Raw genomic sequence first — 13,584 nt, forward strand, 5'->3', positions numbered from 1 at the left:
AGATTGCCAAACCCTGAGTTAAACTCTGGTTGGGGAGACAAAATATAACAAAAAGTAAAGTGAAATAAACCAATCAGATAGAGCATATACCAAAGGAATGTACAGACACTATTAAAGAGGCGAAGAAAGACAAAGGAGAAATCAATGACTGAGCTACAAAAATAAAGTCTTTATGATATTATTTGCCAAACGAAGGAAATAATAACAATAATAATACAGGCTAATTTTGTTTTAATAAAGCATTTTCTTATATACAAAGGTTTATCCACCATCAACTAACAAATTCACATGAACAAAAGTCACAAAGGACACCCAATAAAAGAAAAAAATTGTCAATTTGATTACTAACTCCACACAGATCAGGATTTAAGTCTTTGGAGACATACTAAGACAATAAATGTTTCTTAACTAAGGCTTAAAGCAAGCCTGGACATTTTGGAACAAAATGAGTAACACACATTTTATATTCATACTAAGCAAAGCATCCTAGAATCCTCTGTATCTTTAAAAATGCTTGTAGATCATCTAATGTTCTTTCAAGGGCTCCTCTACCCTTATCTATCAGTTATTGGTCAGCATAAAAAAATGACTTACTGGTTAGCATTTATAAAGACTGGAGAATAAGGGGAAAAAAAAAACCAGAAAAAGAAAAAAAGAAATTACTGACCTGTTCATCTACTGAATCCCCTGCACCTTTTAAAGACTCCATGGAGACTGAAGTAGCAGTCACCCTGGAAGTCTTAAGTTTAACATCAGCTTTTGGATTCACCATCTTGTGTCTTGATCTGATATTTCCTCCTGTAGAAATTCCTAAGGATTTCCATCAAACAAGATTTCAAAATTATATCTTTTCATTCTCTTAAACCCTCCCCCCATCAACCTCTTCCTTGATATCCTCTACTTATGGCACTTGATGGGGAAATCTCTTACTTTATAAACTTCGGTTTAAGGCTCTGTTACTAAATAATGAATCATGAAAAGATGATGTTTTGCATGCAAAGATTCAACTGAAGTATTTTTAAATGGGGATGTGAACATCCGTAAGTCACATTAAAACCAATAAACTACAACATACCATACATACCTTAACTTATTGAAAATTAAAAATCTGATTCTTCACACAATTAGGATGCCTCCAGTGGTTCAGTTTTACTACTCATCTCTTAACCACCAGTAAGTAAGCTTTAAAGTCTATTACATAAACACTATATAAAGAAGTTTTCACATTTTTTTGAAATATAAAATTTAAACTATTATTTGTAATATGACAAGAAAAGAATCTCTTGCTCTTTAACACATGAATGAAGTATTCTGTAAATTCATCAAAAGCTGACTTGCCCAGCCAGCCCCTAAAATAAGGCAGTATTTCAAACCTTAGTGGGGTCATACCAAACATTAAAAAAAAAAAAAAAAAAAATTAGGTTCTGATGAACTGTTTGGCATCTACTTATACCTGCAAAGTTATCCTAATGTTTTTATTTTCTCCTAACTCTTAAGAAGCAAAGGAAGTTTACCAAATTAATGCATAAAATCATACCTGGAACATACACTACTGACTGTTCTTCATCAGAAACTATGCAGGAAGACATAAAGGAAAATACTAGAAAAGATTATCCAACATCCAAACATTGCTGTTCTGTATTTGTTATAATTTGTAATTTGTTTTGACCTGGGAGTTTATAACTAGCTTTTAAAAACAAAACTAGAAAGCACCATAATTAAAATAAATGTAGCAAAATTAATAATCTTTTAAAGTTAATCTTTATATATTCACAACTATCTGCTTTGTAAAAATTCTGGAAGGCCTTGTTCCATAAAAGTTTTATCCATGCTTATTCCCAAGTGAGATACACTACAAATTAGTTTCCTTTCATTTTCTTTCCTTTTGTAAACAAGGAGTTAAATACTCCATTTTGCTCATCATCGGTGAATGACAAGTTATTTTAGGCATGAATTCGTAATTTCAAAGGGAGCTTTAGCTTTTAATTTTAAAGTAAGCTTTAGCATTGACATATATACAGTACCAAATGTAAAATGGATAGCTGGCGGGAAGCTGCTGCATAGCACAGGGAGATCAGCTCTGATGCTTTGTGAGGACCTGGAGGGGTGGGATAGGGAGGATGGGAAGAGGCTCAAGAGGGAGGGGATATGGGGATATATGTATACTTATAGCTGATTCACTTTGTTGTACAACAGAAACTAACACAACATTGTAAAGCAATTATACTCCAAAAAAGATATATTAAAAAAAAAAGAATCTGTAATTTCAAAGTGAGCTTCAGCTTTGAAGAACAAACACTGTTTGGGGGCAAGTCAATCATGCCAACACAAAAAACATTTTTTATTCTTCTGCAGTATATTCATGAAATGTCTCAAGAAGCCCTACTATTTAACAAGTTGAAGAAATTTAAGACAAAAAGGACTATTCTGAATTTCAAAAGGAGAAATTCAGAAAGGCTAGAACACTGCTATAGAAAGGGAACCAATATAATAAGAAAGTTTACTTTCCAGAAATAAAATTTTATTCAGAACTATATCTAAATCCAGGTATGTCCACCATTTGATAACCTTCTATTACACTTCCAGGAAGTAAGTGTCTAAACAATTTTTTTCAAATGATCTAGAAAATACTAAAGTTTTGTTACTTTATAAAACACTTTCTTTTCCAAAATTTGTAGACAAACCAATTATTAACTATTTCCTCCTGGGAAAAGGCTGGAATAAAACAGTGGATTAATAACATGTTAAAAAATCAATATATTTCAGTTCAGAATCAATTCTAGTAATGGAATCTTTTCAAGGAATGCTGATTGGAAATGCCTAGAATCCCTATGGAACACAAAGATGGTGCTTACTGTCTGAACTGCCAGGTGGTTTCTAACAGCTCTCTGCAGCACTATCACAGCTTCAAGCTTTTGGCTGATAGGGCCTCTAAAAACTTTAAATTCCCTTAGACATCAGGGATGGAGCTTAGAAAATCTTAGGAGGCACATAAGACAAGTAAACAAGCAAAAACTTAGACCCCACAAGTCCAAGGAAATTGACTGCAACTAACACTGGAGCAGAGAGAGAATTTCTAAATTCACTGACATACAATCCAAAAAAAAATCCTTACAAAATGAAATTGTGCACGCTCTTTAACAGCAGATTCATTTTTTACATCCCTTGGGACTGCACACACTGCAGGTGCTCAATAAATGTTTAATCATTTGCTGTTGGAAATATACACATGGGAGAAAGTACCCAGCGGAAAAAAGTCAAGATGACCCAGGACATGTTCCATACAGCAGTGTCTTCAACTAGAGTATAAAGTAGTGATGAATTTGCAGAACATTCTCCATCTCCAAGGATGACGTATGGAAAGACTGACATAACAGAGTCCTGGAAAACATACTACACTTCTCTGGATCATTCACAAAGGAGCCTGCTCAACAGCTGGAAGAGACCAGCCACTGAGGACCCCACTCAGCTGCACCTTGATTTGGAAGCTCATCAAGTATTTTACACTTTCTCCTCTCTTCTCAAACCAGATGCCACTTCCCCCATCCTTACTCTAAGCTAATAACTTTGCTTCCTACTTCTTTAAGAAAAAACAACTGTAGAAGCCTTCCACAAGCTTCTGTTTGCAGATCACATGATACTACATATAGAAAACCCTAAAGACTCCACCAAAAAACTGTTAGAACGAATAAATAAATTCAGTTTGTTTATAAACAAAAGTTGTAGGATACAAAATCAATATATAAAAATCTGTTGCATTTCTATACAAGAATAACCAACTATCAGAAAGACAAATTAGGAAAATAATCCAATTTACAAATGCATCAAAAAAGAATAAAATATCTAGGAATAAACTTAACCAAGGAGGTGAAAGACCTATCCACTGAAAACTATAAGACATTGATAAAAGAAAATGAAGAAAACACAAATAGATATTCCATGCTCATGAACTGAAAGAATATTGTTAAAATGTCCATAAAGCAATCTACAGATTCAATGCAATCTCTATCAAAATTCCAATGCCATTTTTCACAGAAATAGAACAAACAATCCTAAAATTTGTATGGAACCACAAAAGACCCCAATTAGACAAAGCAATTTTGAGAAAGAAGAATAAAGCTGGAGGTATCACACTTCCTGGTTTCAAAATATTACAAAGCTATAGTTATCAAAACAGTACAGTACTAGCATAAAAACAGACACAAAAGACCCCCATGATAGCTACACTTTTCCTGCTTTATTTTTCTCCATGGCACCTGTAATCACTGGACATATAATATTATTTTACTTATTCATGAACTCATCTCATTTCACTAAAATGTAAGCAGCAAGCGGGTGAAGATTTGCATCGTTTTGTTCAATGTTGTATCACCTAAGGTCAAAGCATGCCTGGCTCATGGTAAACCATCTATGAACGAATGAAATTGATATTTATTTAATCCTATGAGGCACTGTCCAACAACTCAGTGTTATCCTTCTCTTTTTGTCCTATTCAAAATATGCACACAAAACCCACTAGCTACATCCATGCCAAATTTCTTTTCAAGTATAAAAACGCTAAATAAACAGACCTTAACAAAAGTTTTTATAAATAAGACAGAAATATTTGAAATTGCCTCCATCCAACCTATCCTTTCTAATCATTTGTAATCTATCTTCAGCTCTTTATCTTAAGAACCCAAATATTTACCTTCTTCAAATACAAAGATTCCCAACAATTATATATATTTTATGGCAAAGTCAAAGAGACACAATATATATGAAATGTATATTGGACCTCTTATTGGGTTCTATGTGCCACCTTAGTTCTACTTGGTTCATTTGGAAGTGCCTCAATAAGACAAGTACAGCAAATTATAAAGAGTCTTTAATGCCCAAGTTTCCGGAATTAAAGTAGTAATGAGAAACCCAAGGCAGAAGTGGTAGAGAGAAATAAGTATACCTACCCTAACCAGGATCTCAAGAAAATAAACTTAGTACTTCCCACTCTACCCTAACCTTATGAGTTTGAATCACTTACCAACAACGTGCGTATTATTATTACTAACCACAACTATTTTCCTGACTAGTGTATTATTTTAACATCAACGTAAAGTCTCTATTTTTAATTAAAAACTCAATGGCAGAGATTATAGCTACTGCAATGTTTTGACCAGGTCCTTTACAGTTCTAACTAACATCAAGTTCATAATATTGTTAATGATAATACACTTGAGTGCACTTCAGCAAATTTAGATACTGAAGAAACACCAACTTCTTTTGATATTACCAGGAGCTATAATGAAGGAGGAAAGCAGTTTATGGCCGAAGGGGCATATTCTACTTCCAGATTTAAGCCATAAATGACAACATGGCATACTCATTGTTTACACATTGGGTATAAAGACATACCTTGTGCAAAACAGCACTGCTGAATCATATTGTGCAGGAGATACATAACTCATAAGAACAACAGTATGAAAAAGGTGATATTCAGTCACAGATGATCTGTCCTCAGATGACGGAAACATCTAGGACTAGGAAATCGCTCAATCATATTTCTCTAATTGCTTAGGTGAAACACTGAAAATCTTTCAATAGTGTGAAAATAATACCAGATTATAGGTGCATAATTTTTGGTCTTTTTCTATTGAAAGTTCTAATTATAAATGCTTTGGGGTGGTCTGGGAAGTCATCATTGTGACAAGAAAAGAGATCAAGATCAAAAGACACGTGACTAAATCAAATGATAATTATTGTTATGCTTTTTAGCAAAGATTCAGTAACAAATTTATATTTGACATTGCTTTTATGTCCTATAGAGATTAAAATGAAAATATCTGAGTCTGGATATTAATTGGTCATTATGTGGAATAGGAAGGGTGATAGTGGTAACCTTGCAATTCCTTTCAAGCATCTGAATTTCTACAGAATGTAATCATCACCATTTTCCCCATATAATTTCAACTCCCCACTTTGAATGGGAAGATTAGTATTTTACATAAATGTTTAGAGTAAGGGAGAGTGTAAGAGAAAAGGAAGGCTATGTGACTTCTATATGAAATAGGGAGTAATATGACTGCACGAATAACTGAGAGTACAGGGTTGCTAAGACCAGGAGCATAGATTTAGTTTACATACCTATTAACTTAATCAGACCCACTGCAACAGACTATCTCCCCTCCCCACGCCCCACACACATTCTATATCACAACAATATTCTTACATATTCTGTATCAGCACAATAGCATTGGTTATACAGAAAGTTAAGGAATAATAACCAAAGCCACATGGATGGTTATGAAAATGATTACACTAAAGAAGCACATTATAAGCTAATAATCTTCAAATATCTCTATCACAAAATTCTAACAATGCAGAGGTAATGTTTCATGAGAAAGTATGACTCATCCCAATTTCCTAACTTCCTAATTCAGCCCACTTGTTCCCAGTGTACATATTCTACTGATAGGTAAAGAAAAAAATATTTTATTTGCACAGTGCATCAGTGTGCTTTTATCCACCGTGTACACGATTTCACTTGATTCCCACAGACCTATCACACACAAATGTAATTATGTTTAGAAAGTGCATAACACTAAACACGGAGCAACAAGAAATGCAAAAATATCCCACTCTCCACGGCATGACACTTTAATCCTAGTAATTCAACAAGGGTAACTGATAATACAACTTTCTAAGTTTTACTGAGAGCTAAGCAGAATGTGCAAAGAAAGATTCTGCCAAAGTTAAGAGCAATGCTTCCAACAATGCCATCACCAATCCTAGTAAACAGACAAAAAGACTTGCCTCTGCGGGCACCCAATACACTGAATGCCTTCCTTTCAGGTAACACTCCTCTAACATGAAACAAATTATCAGAACCAAAGATCAGCCTAGAACAGTCTACCTAACACAGGGAAAGAACCAGTTTTGTCAGACATCTCATCATAGATACTAATCTGGGAATACTACCGCAAGGATAAAAGCGCCACAGCTTCTCTACCATAAAACAACCCAAGAACTTCAGTCCTGCTAGTGGGACCCGCAATCTACACGCAAATCAACACCTCTTCCAGGCCCTAAAATCTGCATCGCGTCCTATTCCATAATCATCATCACCAGATCATGTCCGCGTGAAACCAAGTCCACACTTCTCCAAAGATCTCAGTATGAAAATAAATCACCACTGACAGGCCTTCTAAGTCCGACAAGGTCCTGACTTACTCTTAACAACGCAGACTGAGGACACTCCTAAACCAAGACAAAAAGCTCTTGGACCACCCAACACCATGCACTCCTCCACAAGCTCACTCCGAAGAGACTAGGCCGGCCGGAGGTCATCCCGGGCAGAGGGACCCTTCCAGCCCCAGGAGAGGCCAAGACTCTAGGCCATCTTTCCAGAGCTCACCGCCAAGGAGGGCTGGGAAACATTTGTGCCGAGTCCCCACGCCTGAACTCCAGCCTGGAGACAGTGCACCTCTGACACCTAATACCCAAGCAAGAGCAAGCAAGAGCATAGCCCAGCACCCGGACGGCGGCCGGACGGGACGGCCCCGCCACCGGGGTCCGCGGCAAGCTTCTTCCCTGCACTCCGCGTCCCTCGCGACCGTTCGCCGCACCGGGTAAAGCGCCGGCGCCCCCTGCCAGGCGGGCAAAGGATACAGTCGCGGCTCCAGAACGCCGCCGCGCCGAGTCGGGAGGGGCCCTCCACGTCCGCCATCTTGAAACAACCGCCACTCGGGGCGTCCCGCCGAGGCCGTCCAACCCCGGCCTCCAGGTCCGGTCCCGATTGGCCGCACTGCGCAGAGGCCCGCCCCCGCTTACGCAGCCGGCCCCGGCAGGGCGGGAGGGTCCGGGCGGTGGAGTCGCCGTGTCCCGGCGGCGTGGTGTGGAGCCCCCGCCGGGGCGGCGGGAACGAGCGCCTCGTAGAACTGCTACTCCCAGAGCAGCCCGGGCCCCCCATCTCCGCCCAGCCGCGCTCTCAGGCTCCGAGCACTACAACTCCCGGCATGCCGTGAACTTGACGGCCGCGCCTCCCGGGCGGAGTCCGGCCCTCCCGGCCGCCCGGCTCCCCCGCCCTGTCCCAGCCGCTCCTCAGACCGCGCGCGGAGCTGGGATGCAAGCCATGGAGGAGACACCGCCCCCGTTGCTGGGCAGCAACAAGCCGCACCTGGAGAAGCTGACCTTGGGGGTCACCCGCATCCTAGGTGAGTGGGACGGGGGGGCCGTGGGGGCCACTGCGGGACGAGGGGTGTGCCGTGGAAGCACGGAGGGAAGGCAAGAGCCGGACCCTGTAGGCCAGTGGGCATCGCGGCTGTAACTTCCGTTGTTAAGGGGGAAATTGGGGAATGGGGTGCTTGACTAGGCCGGGGAAGGGTTTGCGGGGAGTATGGATACAGAGATGTGAAGCTCGAAGGTCGCCCCACCCGAAGTCCCACAACAGGGCCCAAGAAGGTCGGGCATAGATGTTCAAAGGGGAGGCAGCAGGCACCTGACAGTTGGGGGGTTGGCTGTCCCGAGAGGCCTTCTTGGCCTCTGGTAGCAGAGAGAGCTGGGGGAATGTTGCAGCCAACCTCCCAGGGTACCAATTCCCATGCGCCTCCCCGTACATGGTACCTGAAATGGTCCAGAGGAATCAAGGCTGGCACCATTGAATGAATGGGTGGTTTTCCTTTACTAACCTTTAATAAGCACTAACCTTTACTTAGTACCCACCGCTATGTTACATGCTGGGGCAACAATAAAATAAAATGAAATGAAACACAAACACAGTTCAGTAATCTGTTATCGCTCAGAAGTAGCACACAGGAGGAGGTGATTGACCTTACCTGGAGAGTTAAGAAATACGTCCCACGGGAGATGATGCTAAATTTTGAAAGACAAATGGGAGTTAGCCAGATAACTAAGGAGGAAGGCAATCTAAGCAGGTCGGAACAGTATGCTTCAGTGCCTTCCCATCGCATTCATAATAGAATCCAAATTCTGTACCATGGCCCACAAGTCTGCTATAATTTGCCCTCATCTGTCTTTCTGACGTTATTTTCACTCTGGCTTTGCCGCAGTAGCCTCCTTGTACCATTAGCACACTAAGCTTATTCCCACTTAAAGGCTTTTGCGATTTACTAGACCTTGCATCTGGAATTCTCTTCCTGTCAATGTCTGTCTCCGACTTCATTCAGATCTCTGATTGAATATCATGAGCTCAGAGAAACCTTTCCTGAATATAGTCTTAATAACACCCTTCCCTATTACTCTGTTCCCTTAACCCACTTTTTTTTTTTATCCTCACGGCTTTGTCACTACTTGAAATTATATATTTTACTTGAAATTATATATTTATTTGGTTGGTTTTTTTCTCTGTCTTTTTTTCTGTAGTAGAGGTCCATGAGAATAGGAACTTTGTATTGCTCTTCCCTGTATTCCCCAGTGCCTAAGACAGTAAATGAGGCATGAAACATCCTGATGTGTTTGGGAGAAGTGATAGATTTTAGAAATGAAATTATAGAGTAGGGCAAGGAGAGGTCTAATCATCAAGATCACCCATATCCTATCTCCTCATTCTTATCCAAACTTCTGCCCTGTTGCTTCTTGTACTCCTGGGCTTAGGCAGGTCTTGCTATTCCACAGGCATGCTTCATTAGTATCTTTATAAGTCTAGGAAGTTTTCTCTAAATAAGAAGTTATTTTCTTTTGATAAATGTTTAATCCACTTAAGTCAAGCCAACTAAATTTCCCTTAAGCTGTCAGCTCGATTTAAAGACCTAAATAATTAAGTGACTGTAAACATTTTAAATTTCATTTATGCATTTAATATATTCTATCTATTAAGCATTTCACATGTCTGGCAAACTGGTAATAGCTACAAGTCAAAAACTACGTGAGGAATTAACTGACTCTGTTAAACTTTTAGGAAATCTAGCCTCCTGTAAACAGTCTATTTATAAACTTAATCAAAACCTAATAATTTCAAGTTAAAAAGCACAAGTCGAAAATCATTTGCAGACATACCTCAGAAATGTTGGGGGTTTGGTTCCAGACCACTGCAATAAAGTGGATATCCTAATAAAGTGAGCCACACAAATTTTTGGTTTCCCAGTCCGTATAAAAGTTATGATTACACTATACTGTAGTCTATTAAGTGTGCAATAGCATTGTGTCTAAAATAAATGTATATACCTTAAAAAAACTTTATTGCTAAAAAATGCTAAATATCATCTGACAATGCAGGGTTGCCACAAACCTTCAATTTGTAAAAAACACAATACCTGAGAAAAACAATTTTACTGCACAAAAAAGTGCAGTAAAATGAGTATGCCTGTATATTATTTTTTCACATTTGTTTTTTGTTTGAAAAGATAATATATTAAGGGGATTTTTTTTTTAAAACAAGGCAGCTGAAGTCAGTGGTGGGTGTATGGTAAACAACCTCCCTAAAAGATATGAAATGACTCCACAATTGCATTTTTATCCAAAACCAAACTCTCAGCATTGCTTAAAGACAGAGAATACCATCTGTTCAGAATGGCCGAATAAAAAGAGAAAAAGCAACAAATCACAGGGCCAGACCCTAATTGTTCCTGCCACACTCCCTCACTACTAGAAGGCTCTGTGACAAGCAGACAGACCCATGAAGAGGCTAGTTGGAACAATCAACAGAAACTAGAAACTAGCGTCACTAACCTAGAAATCTTTTTAAACAGCACAATAATGCAAAATGAAGGAGAGAAAAGTAAAACCCATAGAGAACTAATGCTAAAATCAGGAAATAAAATGTCCAACAGACAGCTGAGGAAAACTCTTAACCAAAAACCAACTGTGAAGCAGAAGAAAATGGTAAGTCTAAACTCCAGACAAAATTAAAATACATGAACAAGTATAGAAAATTCAGTGAAAGAAAGTGTGAACCAAGGATATAATATCTAGCCAAACTGTCTTTAAAATAAAAGAACTTAGGGAATTCTATACCCATGAACCCTTCCTGAGGAATCTACTGGAGGATAGATTTCATCAAATCAGATATAGCTTGGGAAACCTTCAGCAAAAAAACTGATGCTGAGCATCATTTTCATACAGACACATACACGTGAACATACATAAATACATACACATAAGACTAAAGCAAAGGTGGGAGGAGAGTGGAAGAATGATGTACCAGTTGTTATCTATTATGACAAATTAAAAGGGCATTTGAAAGGGTATAAGTACAATGTAACTGGTGGGCAGATTTCTTAGATGACCTCCAATGCCACCTACCTGTGTATAATACTTTACTCTTGAAAATGGGCAGGACCTGTGAAGATGATGAATGTCATTCTATGGCTTAGGTTACATTATATGACAAAGGCAGAGATTTTTTGGTGTATGTAATTGAAGTACCTAATCAGTTGACTTTGACTTAAAAGGGACATTATCCTAGGTAGGCCTGACCTAATCAGGTGAGCATTCTAAAAGAGGGTATAGAAGTCAGACAGATTTCCTCCTGGCTTTGAAAAAGTAAGCTGCCATGTTGTGAGAGATCCTAGGAGAGGACCAATAGCAAGGAACTGCTAGTGGCTTCTAGGAGCTGAGAGCAGCCTCCTAGCTCATGGTCATCAAGAGAACAGGATCCTCAGTCCTACCACTGCTAAGTGTGGTAATTTGTTATGCAGCATAGAAAACTAGTACATATTTTATTACCTGGAAGTGGGTGCTTCTGTAACATATACCTAAATGGAAGTGTCTTTGGAACTGGGAAGTGGCTGGAGGCTGGAGGAACTTTCAGGAACTTGATAGAGAAAGTCAAAATCACCATGAAAAGACTGTAATAGAAATCTGGACTATAACAATATGGAGAATACTGCTGGTGAGGACTCAGAAGGAAATAGCATAATGGCAGAAATAAATCCTACCTTATTAGTAGTTACATTTAATGTAAATAAACTAGACACTCCCATGAGAAGGCAGAAATTGACATAAGATTTTAGAAAAACAAAAACATGATTCAAATATACCCAGTCTACAAGAGACACATTTTGTATTTAAAGACACAAATAGTTAAAAGTGAAAAGATGGGGGAAAAATATACCATGCAACTAGAACCCAAAGTAGAGCTTGAGTGGCTATACTAATATCAGGCAAAATAATCTTTAAAACAAAGTTCATTATTAGAAACAAAGGAGGAGGGCTTCCCTGGTGGCGCAGTGGTTGAGAGTCCGCCTGCTGATGCAGGGGACACGGGTTCGTGCCCCGGTCCGGGAAGATCCCACCTGCCGCCGAGTGGCTGGGCCCGTGAGCCGTGGCCGCTGAGCCTGCGCTGTCCGGAGCCTGTGCTCCTCAACGGGAGAGGCCACAACAGTGAGAGGCCCGCGTACAGCAAAAAAAAAAAAAAAAGAAACAAAGGAGGACAGTTCATAATGATAATAGGTGTCAATGCTCAGAAAGGCAAAACAATTATAATCTATGTGTACCTACAAAGGCCCAAAATACATGAAGCAAAAACTGACAGACTTGAAAGGAGAAGTAGACAATTCAACAATAATAGTTTGATACTTAAACGCCCTACTTATAACAATGGATAAAACACCTAAGCAGGAAGTCAACAAGGAAATAGTAAACTTAAGCAACACTGTAAATCGACTATACCTAACAGACATCCATAGAACACTTTACCCTAAAAGAGTAGAATAAAAATTCTTCTCAAGTATACATGGAGTAACCTCAAGAATAAACCATATGTTTGACAAGCTGAAATAAATTTTAAAGGATTGATGTCATACAAAGTGTTCTCTGATGATAGAACACATCCAAACTGTGGGATAGAGTGAAAACATAAAAACAAATCAGACTTCCTCAATCTGATAAAGGGCATCTATGAAAAATCCATGGCTAACATTATACTCAATGGTGAAAAACTGTATGATTTACCATTAAAATCAGGAAAAAGGCAAATATTCATGGGATCCCCAGCACCACACCAGGTTTGACAGTTCACTAGGAGGATTACAGGACAGACAGTCATGTGATTTATTACAGCAGAAACAAAGGGAAAGGTGCATGTGGGGAAATCAAGGAAACCAGATGTAAGTTTTCTCTCAGTGAAATCACATGGGACACAATTGTTCCAGCAACGTGTGACAACACATCTGAAATGTTGTCTACTAGGGAAGCTTATTTGAGCCCAGAAGTCCAGACCTGTTATTGGAAATCCATCATTCAGACATCCTCTACCTAGTATGTACCAAATTTGAGACTCCCAGCGGAAAGCTTGTGTTCAGCATAAACCATATTGTAACAACAGGTAGGTACAATGAGCCATTCTTTTTTTTTTTAAATAAAGTGAGCCATTCTTACCAGGCAATGGTGGGAACCCTCCTGAAATCCAAATTCCCAGATGCCAGCCAAGAACCAACCTTACAAGCAGGCCTTTCTAAATATTGCAGTCTCAGGCATGCTGTGTTCACTCTTTTTTGCACATAAGAACTCTCCTCTTACAACTTCTATTCAGCATTTTACTGGAGATTCTAGTCAGAACAATTAGACAAGAAAATGAAATAAAGACATACAATTTGGAAAGAAAGAAGTAAAGAGCTATTTGCAGATAACATGCTCTTGTATATTAAAAAA

At 39.0% G+C, this 13,584-nt stretch overlaps 2 protein-coding genes across 6 annotated transcripts in view; one reads left to right on the plus strand and one right to left on the minus strand.

Moving 5' to 3' along the window:
* The window catches only part of KIAA1328, a gene marked incomplete at both ends in the record, with an annotated part of 383,031 nt that extends 375,314 nt beyond the window's left edge, over positions 1-7,717 (minus strand). For 2 of the 4 annotated variants that reach the window (XM_082852723.1, XM_082852722.1), the window contains 3 exons: positions 668-810; positions 1,538-1,573; positions 7,645-7,702. In XM_082852723.1, coding sequence (XP_082708849.1) covers positions 668-810; positions 1,538-1,573; positions 7,645-7,702 — 237 coding nt within the window. Of the gene's footprint in view, positions 1-667; positions 811-1,537; positions 1,574-7,644 lie in introns of those variants that run through there. The other 2 variants (XM_082852721.1, XM_082852724.1) reach the window with 2 other exon arrangements.
* A 372-nt stretch (positions 7,718-8,089) lies between these two features.
* The window catches only part of TPGS2 (tubulin polyglutamylase complex subunit 2), a gene marked incomplete at its 5' end in the record, with an annotated part of 54,458 nt that continues 48,963 nt past the window's right edge, over positions 8,090-13,584 (plus strand). The window contains one exon of one of the 2 annotated variants that reach the window (XM_082852894.1): positions 8,090-8,189. In XM_082852894.1, the coding sequence (XP_082709020.1) occupies positions 8,099-8,189 (91 nt within the window). The remainder of the gene's footprint in view (positions 8,190-13,584) is intronic. The other variant, XM_082852893.1, reaches the window with a different exon arrangement.

Source organism: Leucopleurus acutus, assembly GCF_964270905.1.
Source record: "Leucopleurus acutus genome assembly, chromosome: 13".
NCBI classification, from domain to species: domain Eukaryota; kingdom Metazoa; phylum Chordata; class Mammalia; order Artiodactyla; family Delphinidae; genus Leucopleurus; species Leucopleurus acutus.